A 17,543-nucleotide genomic window follows, 5' to 3' on the forward strand; every position below is an offset into this window, starting at 1 on the left:
TAGGGCTGATATTACTCTCTATATCGTAGTATTTTAAACCATTAAGGGTAAAGGCTATCACGAAGATATTGACACATTTTAGGGGCCTACCTAGTCTACTTTGTTTACTCACTTTTTAAACTTTTACTAAATTTTCAAAAAATATTTTGACTGCATCTGGAGGCTGTTGCTTTAATGTATAAAAAGTCATAATCTTAGTTTTTAATGGTTAAAACACAACATAAGAGGTGTCAGTAAGACAAAGTTGTGCTCAACTATTTCCAGAGTTTTTGGTAGTAAAACAGGGCCTTTGAACGTGACTTTCAAAATAATTTAGTGTGTGAAATTTTTTAAACCCATTTTCCTTTCGTACTTTTGGGATACCAACTTGCTTGGGCAAAACTTAAACGAAATTTGTGACAGAGAACCCAACACTTGGGGTGAGCATTGCCCAATGACAACCCTAGGTGGAAACAATAGATTTTCCCTTATTTTCTGAACAGTTGAGCTTTTAAACCAGTCGCCTGTTAGCTACAAAATAAACAAGAGGGCCATTGATTTGGCCCCTGGAGTCGTCACCCAAAAAAATGCTTTTCAGTGTTGGGAATGTATGAATATTTAAAATTTTAAATTTTGGGAGATTAGAATATGTTTTAAACAATATTTGAAGAAATGCATGAATCTGGGGGCTTTAATCAAATTAAATATGAGCAAACTTGATAAAAGACTACCTAAGAATGTTACAAAGTTTGGTGATCATCTATCAATTTTAATATTTCAGTAGGAAATGATGTTCAAAGGTTTTTTCTATTTTTAGCTTTAGTGGCCCTAAAAGGGGCTAATCAAATTAATATAAGCAAACTTGATAAAAGACTACCCAACAATGCTACAGACAAGGTTTGGTGATCATCCATCAATTAGTTCTGTAGAAATAGACATTTAAAGGTATTTCTATTTTTAGCTTTAGCGGCCCCTAAAAAGGGCCAATCAAATTCATATGAGCAAACTTGATAAAAGACTACCCAAGAATGCTACAGACAAGGTTTGGTGATCATCCATTCATTAGTTCTGTAGAAATAGACATTTAAAGGTATTTCTATTTTTAGCTTTAGCGGCCCCTAAAAAGGGCCAATCAAATTCATATGAGCAAACTTGATAAAAGACTACCCAAGAATGCTACAGACAAAGTTTGGTGATCATCCATCAATTAGTTCTGTAGAAGAAGATCTCTAAAGGTTTTTCTATTTTTAGCTATTGAGACCCCTAAAAGGGGCCAATCAAATTAATATGAGCAAACTTGATAAAAGACTACCCAAGAATGCTACAGACAAAGTTTGGTGTGCATCCATCGATTAGTTGTGTAGAAATAGACATATTTAGGTATTTCTATATTTAGCTTTTGCGGCCCCTAAAAGGGGCCAATCAAAATAATATTAGCAAACTTGATAAAACGCTACTCGAGAATGCTACTGACAAAGTTTGGTGATCGTCCATCAATTAGTTCTGAAGGAGAAAATGTTTAAAGGTTTTTGTATTTTTAGCCCTAGAGACCCCTAAAAGGGGCCAATCAAAATAATATTAGCAAACTTGATAAAAGACTCCCCAAGAATGCTACAGACAAAGTTTGATGATCATCCATCAATTAGTTCTGTAGCAATAGACGTTTAAACGTATATCTAAATTTAATTTTAGCGGCCCCTAAAAGGGGCCAATCAAATTAATATGAGCAAACTTGATAAAAGACTACCAAAGAATGCTACAGACAAGGTTTGGTGATCATCCATCCCATTAGTTCTGTTAGAAATAGACATTTAAAGTATTTCTATTTTTAGCTTTAGCGCGCCCCTAAAAAGGGCCAATCAAATTATATGAGCAAACTTGATAAAAGACTACCCAAGAATGCTACAGACAAAGTTTGATGATCATCCATCAATTAGTTCTGCAGGAGAAGATCTCTAAAGGTTTTTCTATTTTTAGCCCTAGAGACCCCTAAAAGGGGCCAATCAAAATAATATTAGCAAACTTGATAAAAGACTACCCAAGAATGCTACAGACAAAGTTTGGTGATCATCCATCAATTAGTTCTGTAGCAATAGACATTTAAAGGTTCTTCTATTTTTAGCTTTAGTTTTTTAGTATTTTTAGGCCAATCAAATTCATAAGGGCCTACTTGATAAAAGACTACCCAAGAATGCTACCGACAAAGTTTGGTGATCATCCATCCTTTAGATCTGTAGAAGAAGATGTTTAAAGGTTTTTTCTATTTTTAGCCCTAGAGACCCCTAAAAGGGGCCAATCAAATTATTATGAGCAAACTTGATAAAAGACTACCCAAGAATGCTACAGACAAAGTTTGGTGATCATCCATCAATTAGTTCTGTAGAAGATGTTTAAAGGTTTTTCTATTTTTAGCTCTGCTGACCCCTAAAAGGGGCCAATTGGAATGACATGAGCAAATTCAAGTGTGACTGTCACAAGGATGCTACAGACCAAGTTTGAAGTAAATCTGCTTAGTAGTTTCATAGAAGAAGATGATTGTTGACGCCGGACGCCGGAGCATCCCCCTTTGATACTAATAGCTCACCCTGAGCCTTCGGCTCTGGTGAGCTAACAATTCATTAACATTTACATTGACTTGTGAATTCCACATTTTGTGTACATGTGTTTTGTTTACCCTTGCCGAGCATATGTACTTCAATGTATATTCATAACTACATATTTCATTTTAATACAGAAATATTTATAACCTTTAGATAAGAGGTTATAACCCAAATATTTACAAATAAACCTTTATAAATAAAAATCATTTTATGTAATTAATTCAGACATTATATCAACTGACATAAAATCTTAACAAATCCGGTTTTCTGCCAATATCACTTACATAAATGAGGGAAAAAAATCTCTAACAAACACAGCCATAAATTAGCAACAAATGATCAAAATATCAAAACAATAAGGGAGCTGTCCATGGAAGTAATTGTATATATGGAGCCAACTGATTGTCAACCAAGCTGAACTGCTAAAAGCTAATCTAGAACAGCTGAAAACATGGTTTCAAGTCATGTTCTTATTCAATAATATAATTATGCAAGAAGAATCTTTTAAACAGGCTCCCTACAATTCACAAAAACACTTGTTAATTATTGGCTTGAGTATCAACCCCATACTGCATAGTTACACTTGGGACTTTTTTTTTTATATATATAAAATTAGGGAAATTTTGTTTGTTTGTGTGTACCCTATCAACTATCATCACAATATTAAATCCAGACAGTGTCTTGGTATTCCGAGAGCTATTAAAGTCTGGTAGTTCTGTTTACATATTTCAAGATTTAAACTTTTCACCACAGTGTTAAAGGCCAAAAGTTTCAGTGGTGGTATCTGAACCCACATGATCTGTAAGGCGTTAGTTCTCTGATCATCGATTCTGGTCACTCCTCCAAATATAAACATACACCCATCCTGAAACACAACAGAATTTACAATATAAGATAAGGGTAGGTTCTATCATTCAAATTCACCCTATTGTTATGTTAATTAGATGTGATTTGATTATATTTCTTATTTTTAGCTTTTGCACGCATGTTTTTAGTAGACTCATGATTTTAACCCAAAATTAAATTGTGCTCATTGGGAGCTAAATATTATCTACCCTTTTATCTATCTTCTATCATGCCCTTTACACTTCCCAATCTTTATTTAGTTTGATGCTTTCAGGTACTACTTTGTGAAAACTCAATGCTAAAAGAGCAGACTAACTTAAAAATAAAATGCATTTTTGACTTTCGTGAAAATATTTTAGGAAGCATAAAAAATAACATTGTTGACTGGTCCATGTCAAAGTAAAGATAAAACAGAATGATGAGACTTAAACAATATGCCTTGTATATCAATACATGCAAAGATGACAAGGGTGGTAAAATCAATTGTCCAGGTTGTCCCATAGCCTATACAGACAAGTGGAAATTTTCAAGAAAATACCGGTTCTATATAAATATCATATGGACAAGTTAAGAAATGCTTCAGATAAAAACGGAAAATTAATCAAAACAGATTTTTCCGGCCCTGCAGATGATAAAAATGTTAAGTAAAAATTTACAGCTTACGTCTGTAACTGCAGCAGAATGAAAATAGACAGGTTTAGGTAAAGGCAATTTTAAAGCCGTCCACTGATATGAAGGAAGATGAAATCTCCACATATCTGCTAAAATACCATCTGGTGAAAGCCCGCTTGATACATACACATCTGCTCAAATAGAATAGATTAGAATTTTAGGTACACTATGCTCAAATTTGATATTAGAAAATAATGTTAATTGCTACACAGTATCTTTGTAAATACAAAATTAACATGTTTTGACTTCATACAAAGTAGATATGATTTAATTATTTAAAGTTAATGGTGGAGGAAGACTTCGGGTGCCCCTCCATGCATTATTTCAGGCACAAACCCCCACCTGGGTAGAACCACTGACGTTTCGTTAGCTAGCTGGATAGCTTCCTCACATGAAAGAATCCATAGTCCTTGCCAGGATTTTAACCCAAAGTTCATGGGGGCAAGTGTTTTGAACAACTAAGCCACAGACATCCCCACTATCTGCTTACAATTAAATAAAATCAAACCAAAAAATTCTGTATTTAAACTAATGATATATGTACTGAATATATGCTGAAACACTTTTAAGGTAACTAAACTCAGCAGTATGACTTTTAGATTTTTTTTTTTCAACTCGAACTCGGGGTATATGATGGGTCAGAAACCAGCTTAGAATGTACACTGACCAGTGAAAATCCTGAGATTTGACACAGAATTCAGAAATAATTTTTATAATCTCACGGACAGTACTGGTTAGTTTCAGGTAGCAGCTCAAGAGGGGTTCAAATATGCTTCAAGATTTAATGGCAATCCAGCTAAAATAAAAGTATTTAAACTAAATTTACAGAATGATAATTTAAGAAATTTCAAGCGTTAAACATCGAATCATTTTTATTTATTAAAATTTTTATAATTCCTTACCATCTTTAAATCTCACACAACTGTGACATCTTCTACAGCCTGGGAAAACTGTAACATAAAAATATGATAAAAATGGTTATTTTCTAATAATATTAACAGAATTATTTTCTAATAATATCAACAGAAAACAGGTCTATATCATTCAAGACTGTCTTGATCAAGACGGTTGATTTTTTTAACAGCCATTGATGAAGAAAACATACTTAAAGGCTCTAAAAAAAATAGCAGGTTAATATCAAGGACATATTTAGGTTCCTTGAACATTTGTGCACTTTCTATGCAGCCTTTTTGCTGGGTTTTAAGTCTCATCATAATTGTTAAGGTTAATGAGGTTTTACAGTAACTTCCAAGCTTTACTGGTAAGGGAAGACCTCTGAAGTCCTGTCATACATTACTTAAGGCAGCAACAGGTACATGAATAGAACCACAGAACTTCTGTAAGGTAACTGGATAAGCTTCCCTACACAACAGAATGTATAGTAAATGGAGGACTTGAATCTAGCATAGTTTTGGAAAAGTGAAGGTCAGCACATTAACAACTTCGCTATGGGGACCCAAATGAAGCCTTTAATGGGTGTAAAGCCGTAACTGGATACATATACCAAATACATCTAACAAGAGGGCCATGATGGCCCTGAAGTCGCTCACCTGTATATAGGCCCCCGGAGTGGGGCTGGTTTAAACCCCAGGGCTTTTATTTGAACAAACTTGGTAGACACCCATCAGAAGATGTTTCATGCTAAACATCTAAGGTCTAGCTTGTTGGGTTTTTTAAAAGAAGATTTTTATAGTTTTTTCTTTACACATATATTCAAAAACAATGACACCCCTAGGGCAGGGCCAGTTTTGACCCCAGGGCTTTTATTTGAACAATCTTTGTAAACACTTACTAGAAGATGTTTCATGCTTAATATCTACACTCTAGCTATTCGGGTTTTTTCGAAAAAGATTTTTAAGTTTTTGCTATACACATATAAGGAAAATCAATGTCCCCCGGGGCGGGGCCAATTTTGACCCCAGGGCTCTTATTTGAACAAACTTGATAGACATCCATTAGAACATGTTTCATGCTAAATATCTTAGCTCTAGCTCTTTAGGTTCTTTAAAAGAAGATTTTTAAGTTTTTACTATATTCATCTAGGGAAAATTAATGACCCCACTGGGGCGGGGCCAATTTTGACCCCAGGGCTTTTATTTGAACAAACTTTGTAGACACCCATTAAAACATGTTTCATGCTAAATATCTTAGCTCTAGCTCTTTGGGTTCTTTAAAAGAAGATTTTTTAAGTTTTTACTATATGCATATAGGGAAAATCAATGACCCCCTGGGGCGGGGCAAATTTTGACCCCAGGGCTTTTATTTGAACAAACTTGGTAGACACTCACTAGAAGATGTTTCATGCCAAATTTCTAAGCTCTAGCTCTTTGGGTTTTTTAAAAGAAGATATTTAAAGTTTTTTCTTTCGGTTGCCATGGCAACCAGAGTTCTGCATGGAATTAAATTCTTTGAACAGTTTTTAAAGGTGACCACCAAAGGAACATTCCTGTGAAGTTTGGATGAAATTGGCTAAGTGGTTTATGAGGAGATGTCATTTAAAGTAAAAGTTTACGGACGAAGGACGCCGGACGAAAAGCGATCACAAAAGCTCACCCTGTCACAAAGTGACAGGTGAGCTAAAAAGCTATACAATCAATTATCCACAACGTTTTGGTAATGTATGAACAGAATTTTAACAAAAAGTGTACCTGTTATTCAATCAACATGAATCAAAATTCTAAGAAAATTGAGTGAAACATTCCCAAACAAAAGATTATTAAAGAACAGAAATACCTTTTTTCGAATCTCCCTGATCTAATTTTTGTTCACTTGGAAACGTCATGACTTTTTCCCAAGTTTGTTTATCCAGGTCAAAAACATCAATCTAAGGAAATAATAAATTTTACATTTAATCACTGGAAAACAACTCAAAAACAAACAAAATATAATAACATGGTTTTAATCTTCAAGAAGAAAACCCCCAATCAAATCAAGTTTTCCGCTGACTTGGTGTTTGGAAAATTTCTCGTCTCTTTGTGAAAGTCTACATCATATAGTGTCTGTTCAAATTTCTTTAATAATAAAGAGTTTACACTTAAACAATAAAGAGTTCACACACAGCAGTAAAGATCACATTATATAGTAGAGGAACATATAAGTAATGATTTTGTGTTTTCCAAGAATACAACACAAATGCCACTAAACATGTGAATATTTATACATATATGTTATAAAATAATGGCTAGTTTTTGTGGACAAAATGGAAAATGTTTTAGAAATTCTATCAAGTTATCGCAAATGGTTACCCTGGTGGCCAGCAGCGTAAGTCTTGCCAATAAGACAAGGGAATAAAGACACTATAAGTGGTTTAAGTTTCATTAGTTTACAAAAAACATATTTGAGCCGCGTCATGACAGAACCAACATAATGGGTTTGCGACCAGTATGGATCCAGACCAGCCTGCACATCCGCGCAGTCTGATCAGGATCCATGCTGTTTGCTATCAGTTTCTCTACTTGTTATAGAGTTTGTAAGCGAACAGCATGGATCTTAATCAGACTGCGCGGATGCGCAGGCTGGTCTGGATCCATGCTGGTCGCAAACCCATTTTGTTGGTTTTGTCGTGACGCGGCTCATTTATTACACACCGGTAGAAATCTTGAAGGGTTTTATATTTATAGCAACATTGGACATACTGACCTTATCAAGATTAAATGCAGAATAATTGACACCTGCCCCACCACCAAACATGAGTAACTTCCCTTTATAATAAATAACTTCATGTCGATATCTGGAAAGTAATACAACATATTTTTTTTACACATCCAAGTAATATTTAACAAAAATCAAAATTTCAAATCTCATACATAAAATTGATGATTTTTTTTTTATTTATTTGGTACATAACCTTTCGATAAATTTTAAGTACGAAACACATTTCATGGCATGATGCAATTTTTACTTTCAGAAGGGTATAGCAGTGTTTTTCTTATATACATTTTGTAATTATAAGTCTGTATTGGACCACATTTATGTTTTCAGTATGATCTTTACAAAGACATTATATTACATGTGAATTGCTGACCAATATCCAAGTTTTGATGAATGTCATTGACTAAATCCTTCTACATTTATTTACCATTTACAGTATCAAGGTTAAAGCAGCATGTCTCCAGAGAAATATTTATTTTCATGAAAATTTTAAAAATGTATTTAAAAATTAAATATTGTGAAGCAAACAAAGAAAGTAAACAGCCCTTACAATTCATGTCAATTACCAAGAAGAGGTCAAAATATGCAAAAATAGCATTATACATATACATTCATGATTTGTCACACAGTAGAAATATGATAATAAATATTGCAAAATCAGTCATTTATTGCACATAATATGTGAATTATTCATTATTATCTTTTTACTTCTTTAAAAATCTTAGAACATTTTTATACTTCATGTGGAGGCATGCCGCTTTAAAACTTAAATCTACAAAAAAGTAAATTTCATCTACTGACGGCTTATTTACCAAATGTAATAAATATTCTAGTGACAGACATTAGTCTTATTTCATTTATTGTCCTAAAAAACTTACATCCTTTAATCAATGTCATACTTGCTGAATATCCCCATTCAAATACCTATAATAAACCCTGTTCAAATACCTACAATACACCCTGTTCAAATACCTACAATACACCCCATTCAAATACCTATAATACACCCCCTTCAAATACCTATAATACACCCCATTCAAATACCTATAATACACCCAGTTCAAATACCTACAATACACCCCATTCAAATACCTATAATACACCCAGTTCAAATACCTACAATACACCCCATTCAAATACCTATAATACACCCAGTTCAATAACCTATAATACACCCCATTCAAATACATGAAATACCTATAATAAACCCTGTTCAAATACCTATAATACATCCCATTCAAATACCTATAATACACCCCTAAGAATACCTATAATACACTTCAAATACACCAACAAAATACTCCCCACCAACAAATACTCACATGACTTTTTTCTGTTAAGAATACAATTATAAAATTTTAACCCTTATCCTGCTGAATTTCTTAAATAGACTTGTCAAGCTTCCATTTTTGAAACTGTCCATTATCAATTTTGAATGGACAGACCAAGCCATATCATAATAGTTTAATAGTTAATTAATACATCCCTGAGGTCTTCGGGTGTATGAAAATATATGATCACTGAACCTTTTCGGTCCAAGAGTGATTAACCTTTGACCTTTGCTACCAGCCTTCAAAATCATGCAGACTGACCATATGTCAATAGGTCAATTTTTGTATATAGATATTGAAAATCATAAAATTTTGAATAAATCCTAAAAATTCAAAGCTGGGCAATTCCAATATAAAGTTTCAGGGGGTTAAGGGTTTTGCTTCTCAAAAAACAAGACCAATATACCAAGTACCTTGGTTGTGGAATATACTTTGAATTTACTGGTATCTCCTCCCATGTTAGTAAATTCAGATCAAGTTTGTGTATGTTGCTATCATATACATATCCACACGTCCCGCCAATAACATATAAACAATTGTCCACCTGTGTCAGTGACTAAAATGTAAATAAGATTAGATTTAATGGAACTACATGTAAAAGTTTACTTTGCAAACTAAAAAATTTTCTTACGAATAAAATTTTTTGTTTGGTTAGGTTTTAAGTCATATTTGATGGGGAAGACTTGAAAAACCTGTACCGGTATGTTGTTTGAGACACAACAGAACAGTTGGTTCTACTAACTATTACAAAAAAGAAACGATTTAGGTAATGAACATACATTTTCTCAAGCATAAGAGAAAGAAATGGTCTAAAAATGTAAAAATGACACAAAATGCAGGAAGTCACATTTTCAATTTCACAATCTACTGATTCAGCATACCCGCAAACCCTTTAAACCAGCTATTTTATCAAGCACCCAGTCCTGTTTTAAAGAAAAATATCACATAACATCAACATTATCAAGTTCATGTTGTAATTTTCCCATATAACTGGTGCAGTAAGGGGTCGAGGTACCCCTGTATATTAAAATTTATTCCAAGTAAGAATACTGACATTTCATTGGCTAGCAGATCAGTTTCCTATAAGCATCATCAACAGCTTACTGGTACACACTTAAGCATGATATTCAGAACTGACATTTAAAAACAATAGTTGTCAAACAATTCTACACAATGTTGACTGTCATAGTCTTACATTTATTATTTATTTTGCTGCAGAGAAAGTGAAATGCCAAGAAATTTAGTTTCAAGTACATATATAAAACAAGTTAATTTTATGATACAGTATAATCCAAAGCAAAAAAATAAGAGAGGTATACAACTCATCATACATGTCCATATTTAGGTCTTGGAACACCGTTGTCTTCTTCTTCATCGCCATCTTCATCATCATCATCATTATCATTTGCTGGACTTTTTGGTTTTAAAAGCACTTTCCATTCTAATGTGTCAAGGTCAAGGTCATATAAACAGTTTGTATTGGCACTCCCGAATGGAACGCCTGTTCCACCAAACTGTAGCAAATGGTTCTTGACTTTTACAACTGAAAACAGGAAGAAAATATCATTTGTTTCAATTCGGATACCCCCCTACTTTCGGTTTAACCCTAACCTAAATGTCATTATAAACTTGTCCCATCCTTTCAATCTGGACAAAACCATACATTAGAAAAATTCGAAAAAATGTTGCAACTAATAGTGTGGTTAGAATCAATGCCATCAGCAGTCTAATGGGTTTAGAAATAAAAATTTGAGCCGCGTCAAGACAAAAACCAACATAATCGGTTTTCGACCAGCATGGATCCAGACCAGCCTGCGCATACGCGCAGTCTGATCAGGATCCATGCTGTTCGCTATCAGTTTCTTTACTTGTTATAGGGTCTGTAAGCAAACGGCACGGATCCTGATCAGACTGCGCGGAAGGGCAGGCTGGTCTGGATCCATGCTGGTCGCAAACACATTATGTTGGTTTGTCATGACGTTGCTCAAATGTCCTTACAACTCCTTCAAATTTAAGAGCTAAAATAAACCTTTGAATCATAAACTAGATACTAAATATGTTTTATAAAAAAAATATTATAAACATAAAATTTTTTTTTAATCAACAAACTGCAGCACAATGATTTCAAGCCAATTATACTGCAAAATAATAATACTTTATAAATTCTTAACCATTAACCTTCTGAATTTCTTAGCATTTTTGAAACTTTCCATTATGATTTGGTGGATATCGAGATAAAAATTTAAGGTTGGTCAGCCAAAAGGATACAGCCTGGTCAGAAAGCATGGAAATGCAGGCTGGCCTAACTCTATACTGGGGGCAAAAGTTTGGTTCTAGCAAGTTATGGGTCAATATTTACATACGATGGTGGGATGCCAACTGTGTTGGTATGTCTCCATGTGTCTTCAACAACTTCCACTCTCCAGTCCAAATTTGATACCTCCACAACTGTTGAAAATAATAATACAAACCAGTTACATAATTTGTTATAAAATATAAAATACAGTTTCCACATAACATTATAAACTGATGCAAAATTGCCTGTTGACAATTAATATACAGCAAAATAATTCCAATGATAATTTTTTTAACTTTCAAAAAATCAGAATGGAAACTATTATATACACCTCTGTAATGCACTGTGTACATATATCATTAATAATAAGTGTAATAAATAAACCTCTTTGAGCAATGGGTATGTATGATCTTCATCATCCAAGTCCCATAAGTCAGGATCATAGTTATATCCTCCCCAACTGTACACGTATTTCTCATCTACAACAATTCTATGACCACTTCGAGGAATAAATTCTGTAGAAAATTAAATTATAACAATAATACAAAATTAATGTATGACAATTCACCATATATTTAGGATAAGTATTGTTTTTCTATTTGAACAATTCACTTAAAGGGACTCCACTGAGGTTTTTTGACATGACAAGACTGGAAATTTTTTTTTTTTGATTTGTGTACAATCAATAACTATTGTGTGCAAATTTTCAGATTTAAATACCTCACTCTGCTTTTTATTACAATATTAAATCACTTTTATTGTGCGAAAGGACTGAAAAGAGAAATGCATTCTAACACTTTTCACTCAAATCGGGCTAAGACTCACACAAACAATCGATATTCAATTTATTTCGGAATATATGTCTCTCTCATCCTGTGCAGATTTTACCATTTTAACTGCTTCACTTGATATTTGAAAGAATTTCCAATTTTCTGTTTTTACCCCTTTTAACCTCAGTGGAGCTCCTTTACCATTTAACAATCATTAATTTATGACAATTATAAAGGGGACATAATTTTTGACAATTATAATACATTTGTATGAAATGAATTTGCTTTCTCAAAACTGCTTTCACTGGATTGCAGGGTAATTAGTCTAGACAAAAAATCATCTGCAGTATTGTCCGGAAAAGGCAAAATCCGCGCTGAACGTACTTCAAGCACGATATATATTTTTTTATAGCTCTATACTTTCTTTACATTACAAAGATCAATAACAATATGTAAAATTATTTAAACAGCTAGTGTGTTACCGAAGCTCAGTAATCCAACGGCTGCTAGTTCATTGCAATCTGTGTCCAAAATGGTCACAGCAAAAATTTCCCCTTGCCCATGGATTGAACCCAGAGACCCTTGGATTACAAGTCCATACCTATCCCTATCGAGCTCAGTGGGTAGACAAAAACTTAATAAGTATATAAATAGTCTGTTTGTCTCACAATTTATAAATACCCAATACCAGAACTCACTGTCTATAAATAAAATGAAGAAGAATGACACTTGAAATTATGCTATTTATTTATTTTATAATTATAATTAAGATGATGTAATTTTTATAAATTTGTGTTTCTATCTATAAATTAGTATAATCTAAACAATTTAAATTGATGCAGGTTCTGTTTGAAATACTCTGCTGCATATATTTGCTGATGAGAATATAATATTTAGACGGTGGGGGAAAAATCCCGGGATCCGGGACGCCCGGGATCGTATTTGATATAGAGGGAAAACTAATAAACTATATAAATTTGTGTCAATTATTGTCATAATGAAAGATGATTAAATGTTAAGTTTTTATTCTTTATTGTATGTCATGAACGTTAAATTAATTCAACTTAGGATATAAATATATTTAGAGCTATTTATTAACAAACTTAAAATGTGGTACTTTATACCGGGAGGTACTTTGTACCGGGAATGTCCAGATATTACAAACAATACTTACATAAAAAATTTCTTTTGTATGCAAGTGTTTTTCACATTAATTTCATACAAAATATAGCATTATTTGAAGAAAATTCAAAGTTATAATAACCCTATTCACATCACTGTGTAATAAGTGTAAAAACCAGTAATATTCCTAAAGATTTTGACCAAACATGATATTTTGAATGGATTACTGGAGGTTACGTACCATGGAGGATACGTACCAGGAGGATACGTACCATTTTTGGAGGTTACGTACCACTTATATATTTTGGAGGATACGTACCATATATATAATTTATATAAAATGGGTAAAATATGGTGAGGTTGCCAGTAGAAATTCTATTACTGCTATGATAGAGAAATATTGACTTATTACTTACAACATTATTTTTTTTGTCTATTATTTACTCTAAGTTTCATTAATTAAAACATATTTTCTGTTCTATATAATTTACAGAAAATTCAGTTTGTTACATTGTTTATGAATAAAATATTTGTTTCTGTTTTTCATTTGTTTATTTGTGAATACCACAACAAGTGAAAATTGTTTGTTTTATACACCTCTAAGAGAATGAATCACACGTTTATAAGAAAATCATTGATATCCTTATTAAATGTGTTGCATCCAAGTATACACTCATAAACTCCCAAACATCGAGTAAACATACACACAGTAACAATAACGATATTTGATATTAAAGGGCGTGGCTTATTATATCTTGTAGACTTGCTTACTACATCCTCCTCTATCTTTTAGTTTAGAACTCATCAATAAAATCAATAAATTTTAAATCATCAAAATTTAAATTTAAATGTGCCAAACATATTGTAATAAGAAATATTTTTTTCGGTATGAAATAAGCTATACAGCAAGTCTATTGTTATAAACTCTTCTCCTTTTCAGCAGAGTTCATTAACCCCAATGCGATTTACTCTAATCAGTGTACTGGGCATCTGCTTCAACGAAGTAATGATAAATATAATGTTATTGTTAATTGTCATATCTTTTTTCTATTTTTCGTAATGTCACAAAATATCAAGCAAATTACATTATTATCACAACATTTGTTCAAACAACTAGCATTGTTATCAAAAGAATGATGTTTTTTCTGTAACCAATTATAAGTTAATTTAATAAAAACCAAAAGTATTAATTTCACGAATTAACAGATTTGTTCTCACACACGTTATCATTTTTTCCTAAGATTAATGAATCCAGCAAAGCGGATATAAATGATACACTGCTATGACAGTCAGGGGTGCTAACTTAAACATTTTATCATTTTTTATAACCCATAGCCGTTATAAAATTTTTATCTGTTTACTAACAGGATCAACTTTGTAAATGTTTATTTTTATTCGTATATCTTCTCCGTTTTCATTGAAAAGTGACTGTATGTACACGTATATTGTAGAGTACCGATAAAAAATATATATATAATTATATAATTTATATAAAATACAAATAATATAGAGCATAACAATTATAAAAAAAGACCGAATTATAACTTTTAATATTACTTTTTAAAAATCACATAAGAGCAATTAATTTAAATGCAAACGTTTTACCTATATCTATGTATGATTATCACACATTCAGAAATGAGTAATCTAACAAATCACAAACAAATTGCAAACTATTGACATATGATTGAATACACTGATTTATAATTGCAAGTCTCCGGTTAGTACGTAATACTGATTTTTTTAAAATGAAATTTTGCGGCGATCAACTTTTACAGAAAGCATGCATGCATAATTTCTTTCTTAATAAGAAAACTTATTAATATTTAATTTCAGGTTGTTGACAACTCAATAAGAAGTAGACCACCTTTAAGTTCCAGCAATGTTACACGGCACTACGAGTGCTGTAGCTGGCATGATGGAAAGTCGAGCAACGGCTGGCACATATTTTTTAAAAATACTTGTTAATTGTGTATTGTTGTTTCATTTTCAGAGCGTGTAAACATAATTATTGTTATTTTCATTTTTATGCACAGTTTCAGTTAACGTGTAAATGAAACTAAATGTAATGTATAAATTGATAAAATATGTAACGCTTGTTTAGTTTTTTTTTATTCAAGGTAAGTAATTTTGTCCGGTTTATTAAACATGCATATGAAATATTATTATTGCTTTTGATTATTCTGTTTATTTCAGTTAATTTGAGAGTTAAATGCGTATAAATAAAACAATAATACTATAAATGAAAAAAAAAATGTTTTTTTTATATATTAGCTGTGGTTTGTTTCATTGTACTGTTCATTTCAGTTTAGTGCGTGTAATTATATTATTGTTATTAATTATTTTCAGTTTTGTGTTGTAAATAAAACTTGTTAATATCGTTAATTGCGGTTTGTTGTTTATTCTTATATATTCATACATATTTAATCTCATTACAAAATACAATTAATGCGCGAATTTGAACAATAAACGTGATATAGTTTCACACCTTATCCCTATTATTATCACTTTATTATATATTTCTATAGTGGTACGTAACCTCCAAAAATGGTACATTTATGCAGTGGTACGTAACCTCCATGGTACGTAACCTCCAAATTCCTTTGAATGTGTGTGTGCAATGCTTTTCAAATTGTTACCATTTTACTGTGTGCACGTGTGGTAACTGATAAATATTGAATAGAACTTTAGTATCATTAGGGGTGTCATCGATTCAATCGATATCGGTGTATCAACGATCTTTGTTATCCGATTCGATATCGATTCCATTTTTGAAATATCGGATATCGAATTCACATATATTTCTAGCTAAGGAGACTTCAGCAAACAGGTTTTATAGAACTGATAAACCTGTTTACTGTCGCTAAACGTCAAGAAAAAAGCGACATACAAAGTTTTGGGAGCCAGAAACATTTTTTTTCTAAAATGAAAACGGAAATCAATGCTAAAGTTACCTCCCAGTGTCTCTAACAAATGCTGCCTAATTTTGTTGTAATCTTGCACGTCTGCTAAGTGGATATTAAGACACCTCAATTCAGATTTTAAAAATGGAAAATGCCAAGAAAAATTTGTCAGTGTTTCTTTGTAAAAATAATGATTACAAAATGTTAAACTTTAATAATTATTTAAGTTCTAAACACTATAATTTGCCAATTAAACCCGGCTTAATTGGAACAGCAAGGACAGGATTTAGCATGATCAGTTACTACGTAATAGCAACAACAACTAAAGTAAAATGGAAAATGCTTTAAACTTTATAGTTACTAGTCATTAGTTTTCATTTATAGCTATGATAAAAAAAGAAACAAATTGTTCAGTTTTCATAGTTTATCTTTTTTGCATTTGTCTTAATATAACTGCTTTGTCAGTATCCTTAGGAAACATAGCTAAAATTTAGCCTGGCAATCGATATATCGCTGTATCGCCGATAATTCATTACCGATATATCGATACAAATATTCTTATCGATGACACCTCTAAGTATCATTAATAGTAATGGACCATTTACATATGTTTTTAACTTTTTATTGATTGCTTAAAAGTCATTCCTGGAATTAAGTACTTAAAAACAAAGATGGCTGCCACTCATATGAGGTTATTAACAGAACTATCTTTTTGATGTATAGTGAAAATTTCTTTTGGATGATTGTTATTTTTGTCAAAAAATGGTACCTTTTACAGAAAATAACTATTTTATCCTAGATTTTTTCTGTATTATATGATGGTGGGCCTAATAAGGCTTACACTTCCGATAGATAGTACAACCAGGATACTAACGGAAACGACTTATGTTCCCGGATAGGACTAAACCAGGATACTAGAGTCTCTAATGTATTTTCTTCCCAGGTCCGATCTACTCGTGATCGTGCCAGATAATTACCTTTCTCGGTTAATTTTTCCGGATTTTTTAGTTCGATATGGAGAGGGCAAATTGACTGAAACATGCCTCTGTAATACTAGTTTCTTTGAAGACTTCATGCGTTGTTAAATATGTATTTGCTGTTGTTGTTATTGTTGTTGACAGACGCTTGATAATTGCGGTTGCGGTTGAATACCGCTAAATATTTTCCTTCTCTTTGTCCGAATGAACATACTTACGGAGATAAACGGGGTGGGTGTGGGTTGGGGTGATGCGTATGGTAGGGAAGACGGGATGGCTTATGGTTTGTTACATTAAATGTCAAAGATTTTAGAAAGATAAAAAGAAAGATGTAGATATTAGATGTAGTCCGTGTCTATACCACAGGCACGAGTATCGGACCTGGGAAGAAAATAT

General features: G+C 32.4%; 1 protein-coding gene across 1 annotated transcript; it reads right to left on the bottom strand.

Moving 5' to 3' along the window:
* Positions 1-1,885: 1,885 nt before the first annotated feature.
* On the bottom strand, positions 1,886-17,308 carry LOC132717355 (kelch domain-containing protein 10-like). Its single transcript, XM_060700804.1, has 10 exons — positions 17,148-17,308; positions 11,760-11,890; positions 11,443-11,527; positions 10,411-10,622; positions 9,493-9,635; positions 7,737-7,827; positions 6,831-6,921; positions 5,000-5,047; positions 4,089-4,228; positions 1,886-3,444 (listed from the first exon to the last, which is right to left on the bottom strand). Exons 1-10 carry the CDS (start codon positions 17,209-17,211, stop codon positions 3,235-3,237), a joined length of 1,215 nt encoding a protein of 404 aa, XP_060556787.1. The 5' UTR covers positions 17,212-17,308; the 3' UTR covers positions 1,886-3,234.
* Positions 17,309-17,543: the final 235 nt, after the last annotated feature.

The sequence above is a fragment of the Ruditapes philippinarum genome, unplaced genomic scaffold (genome assembly GCF_026571515.1).
Source record: "Ruditapes philippinarum isolate M1 unplaced genomic scaffold, ASM2657151v2 ctg349_1_1_1_1, whole genome shotgun sequence".
NCBI classification, from domain to species: Eukaryota; Metazoa; Mollusca; class Bivalvia; order Venerida; family Veneridae; genus Ruditapes; species Ruditapes philippinarum.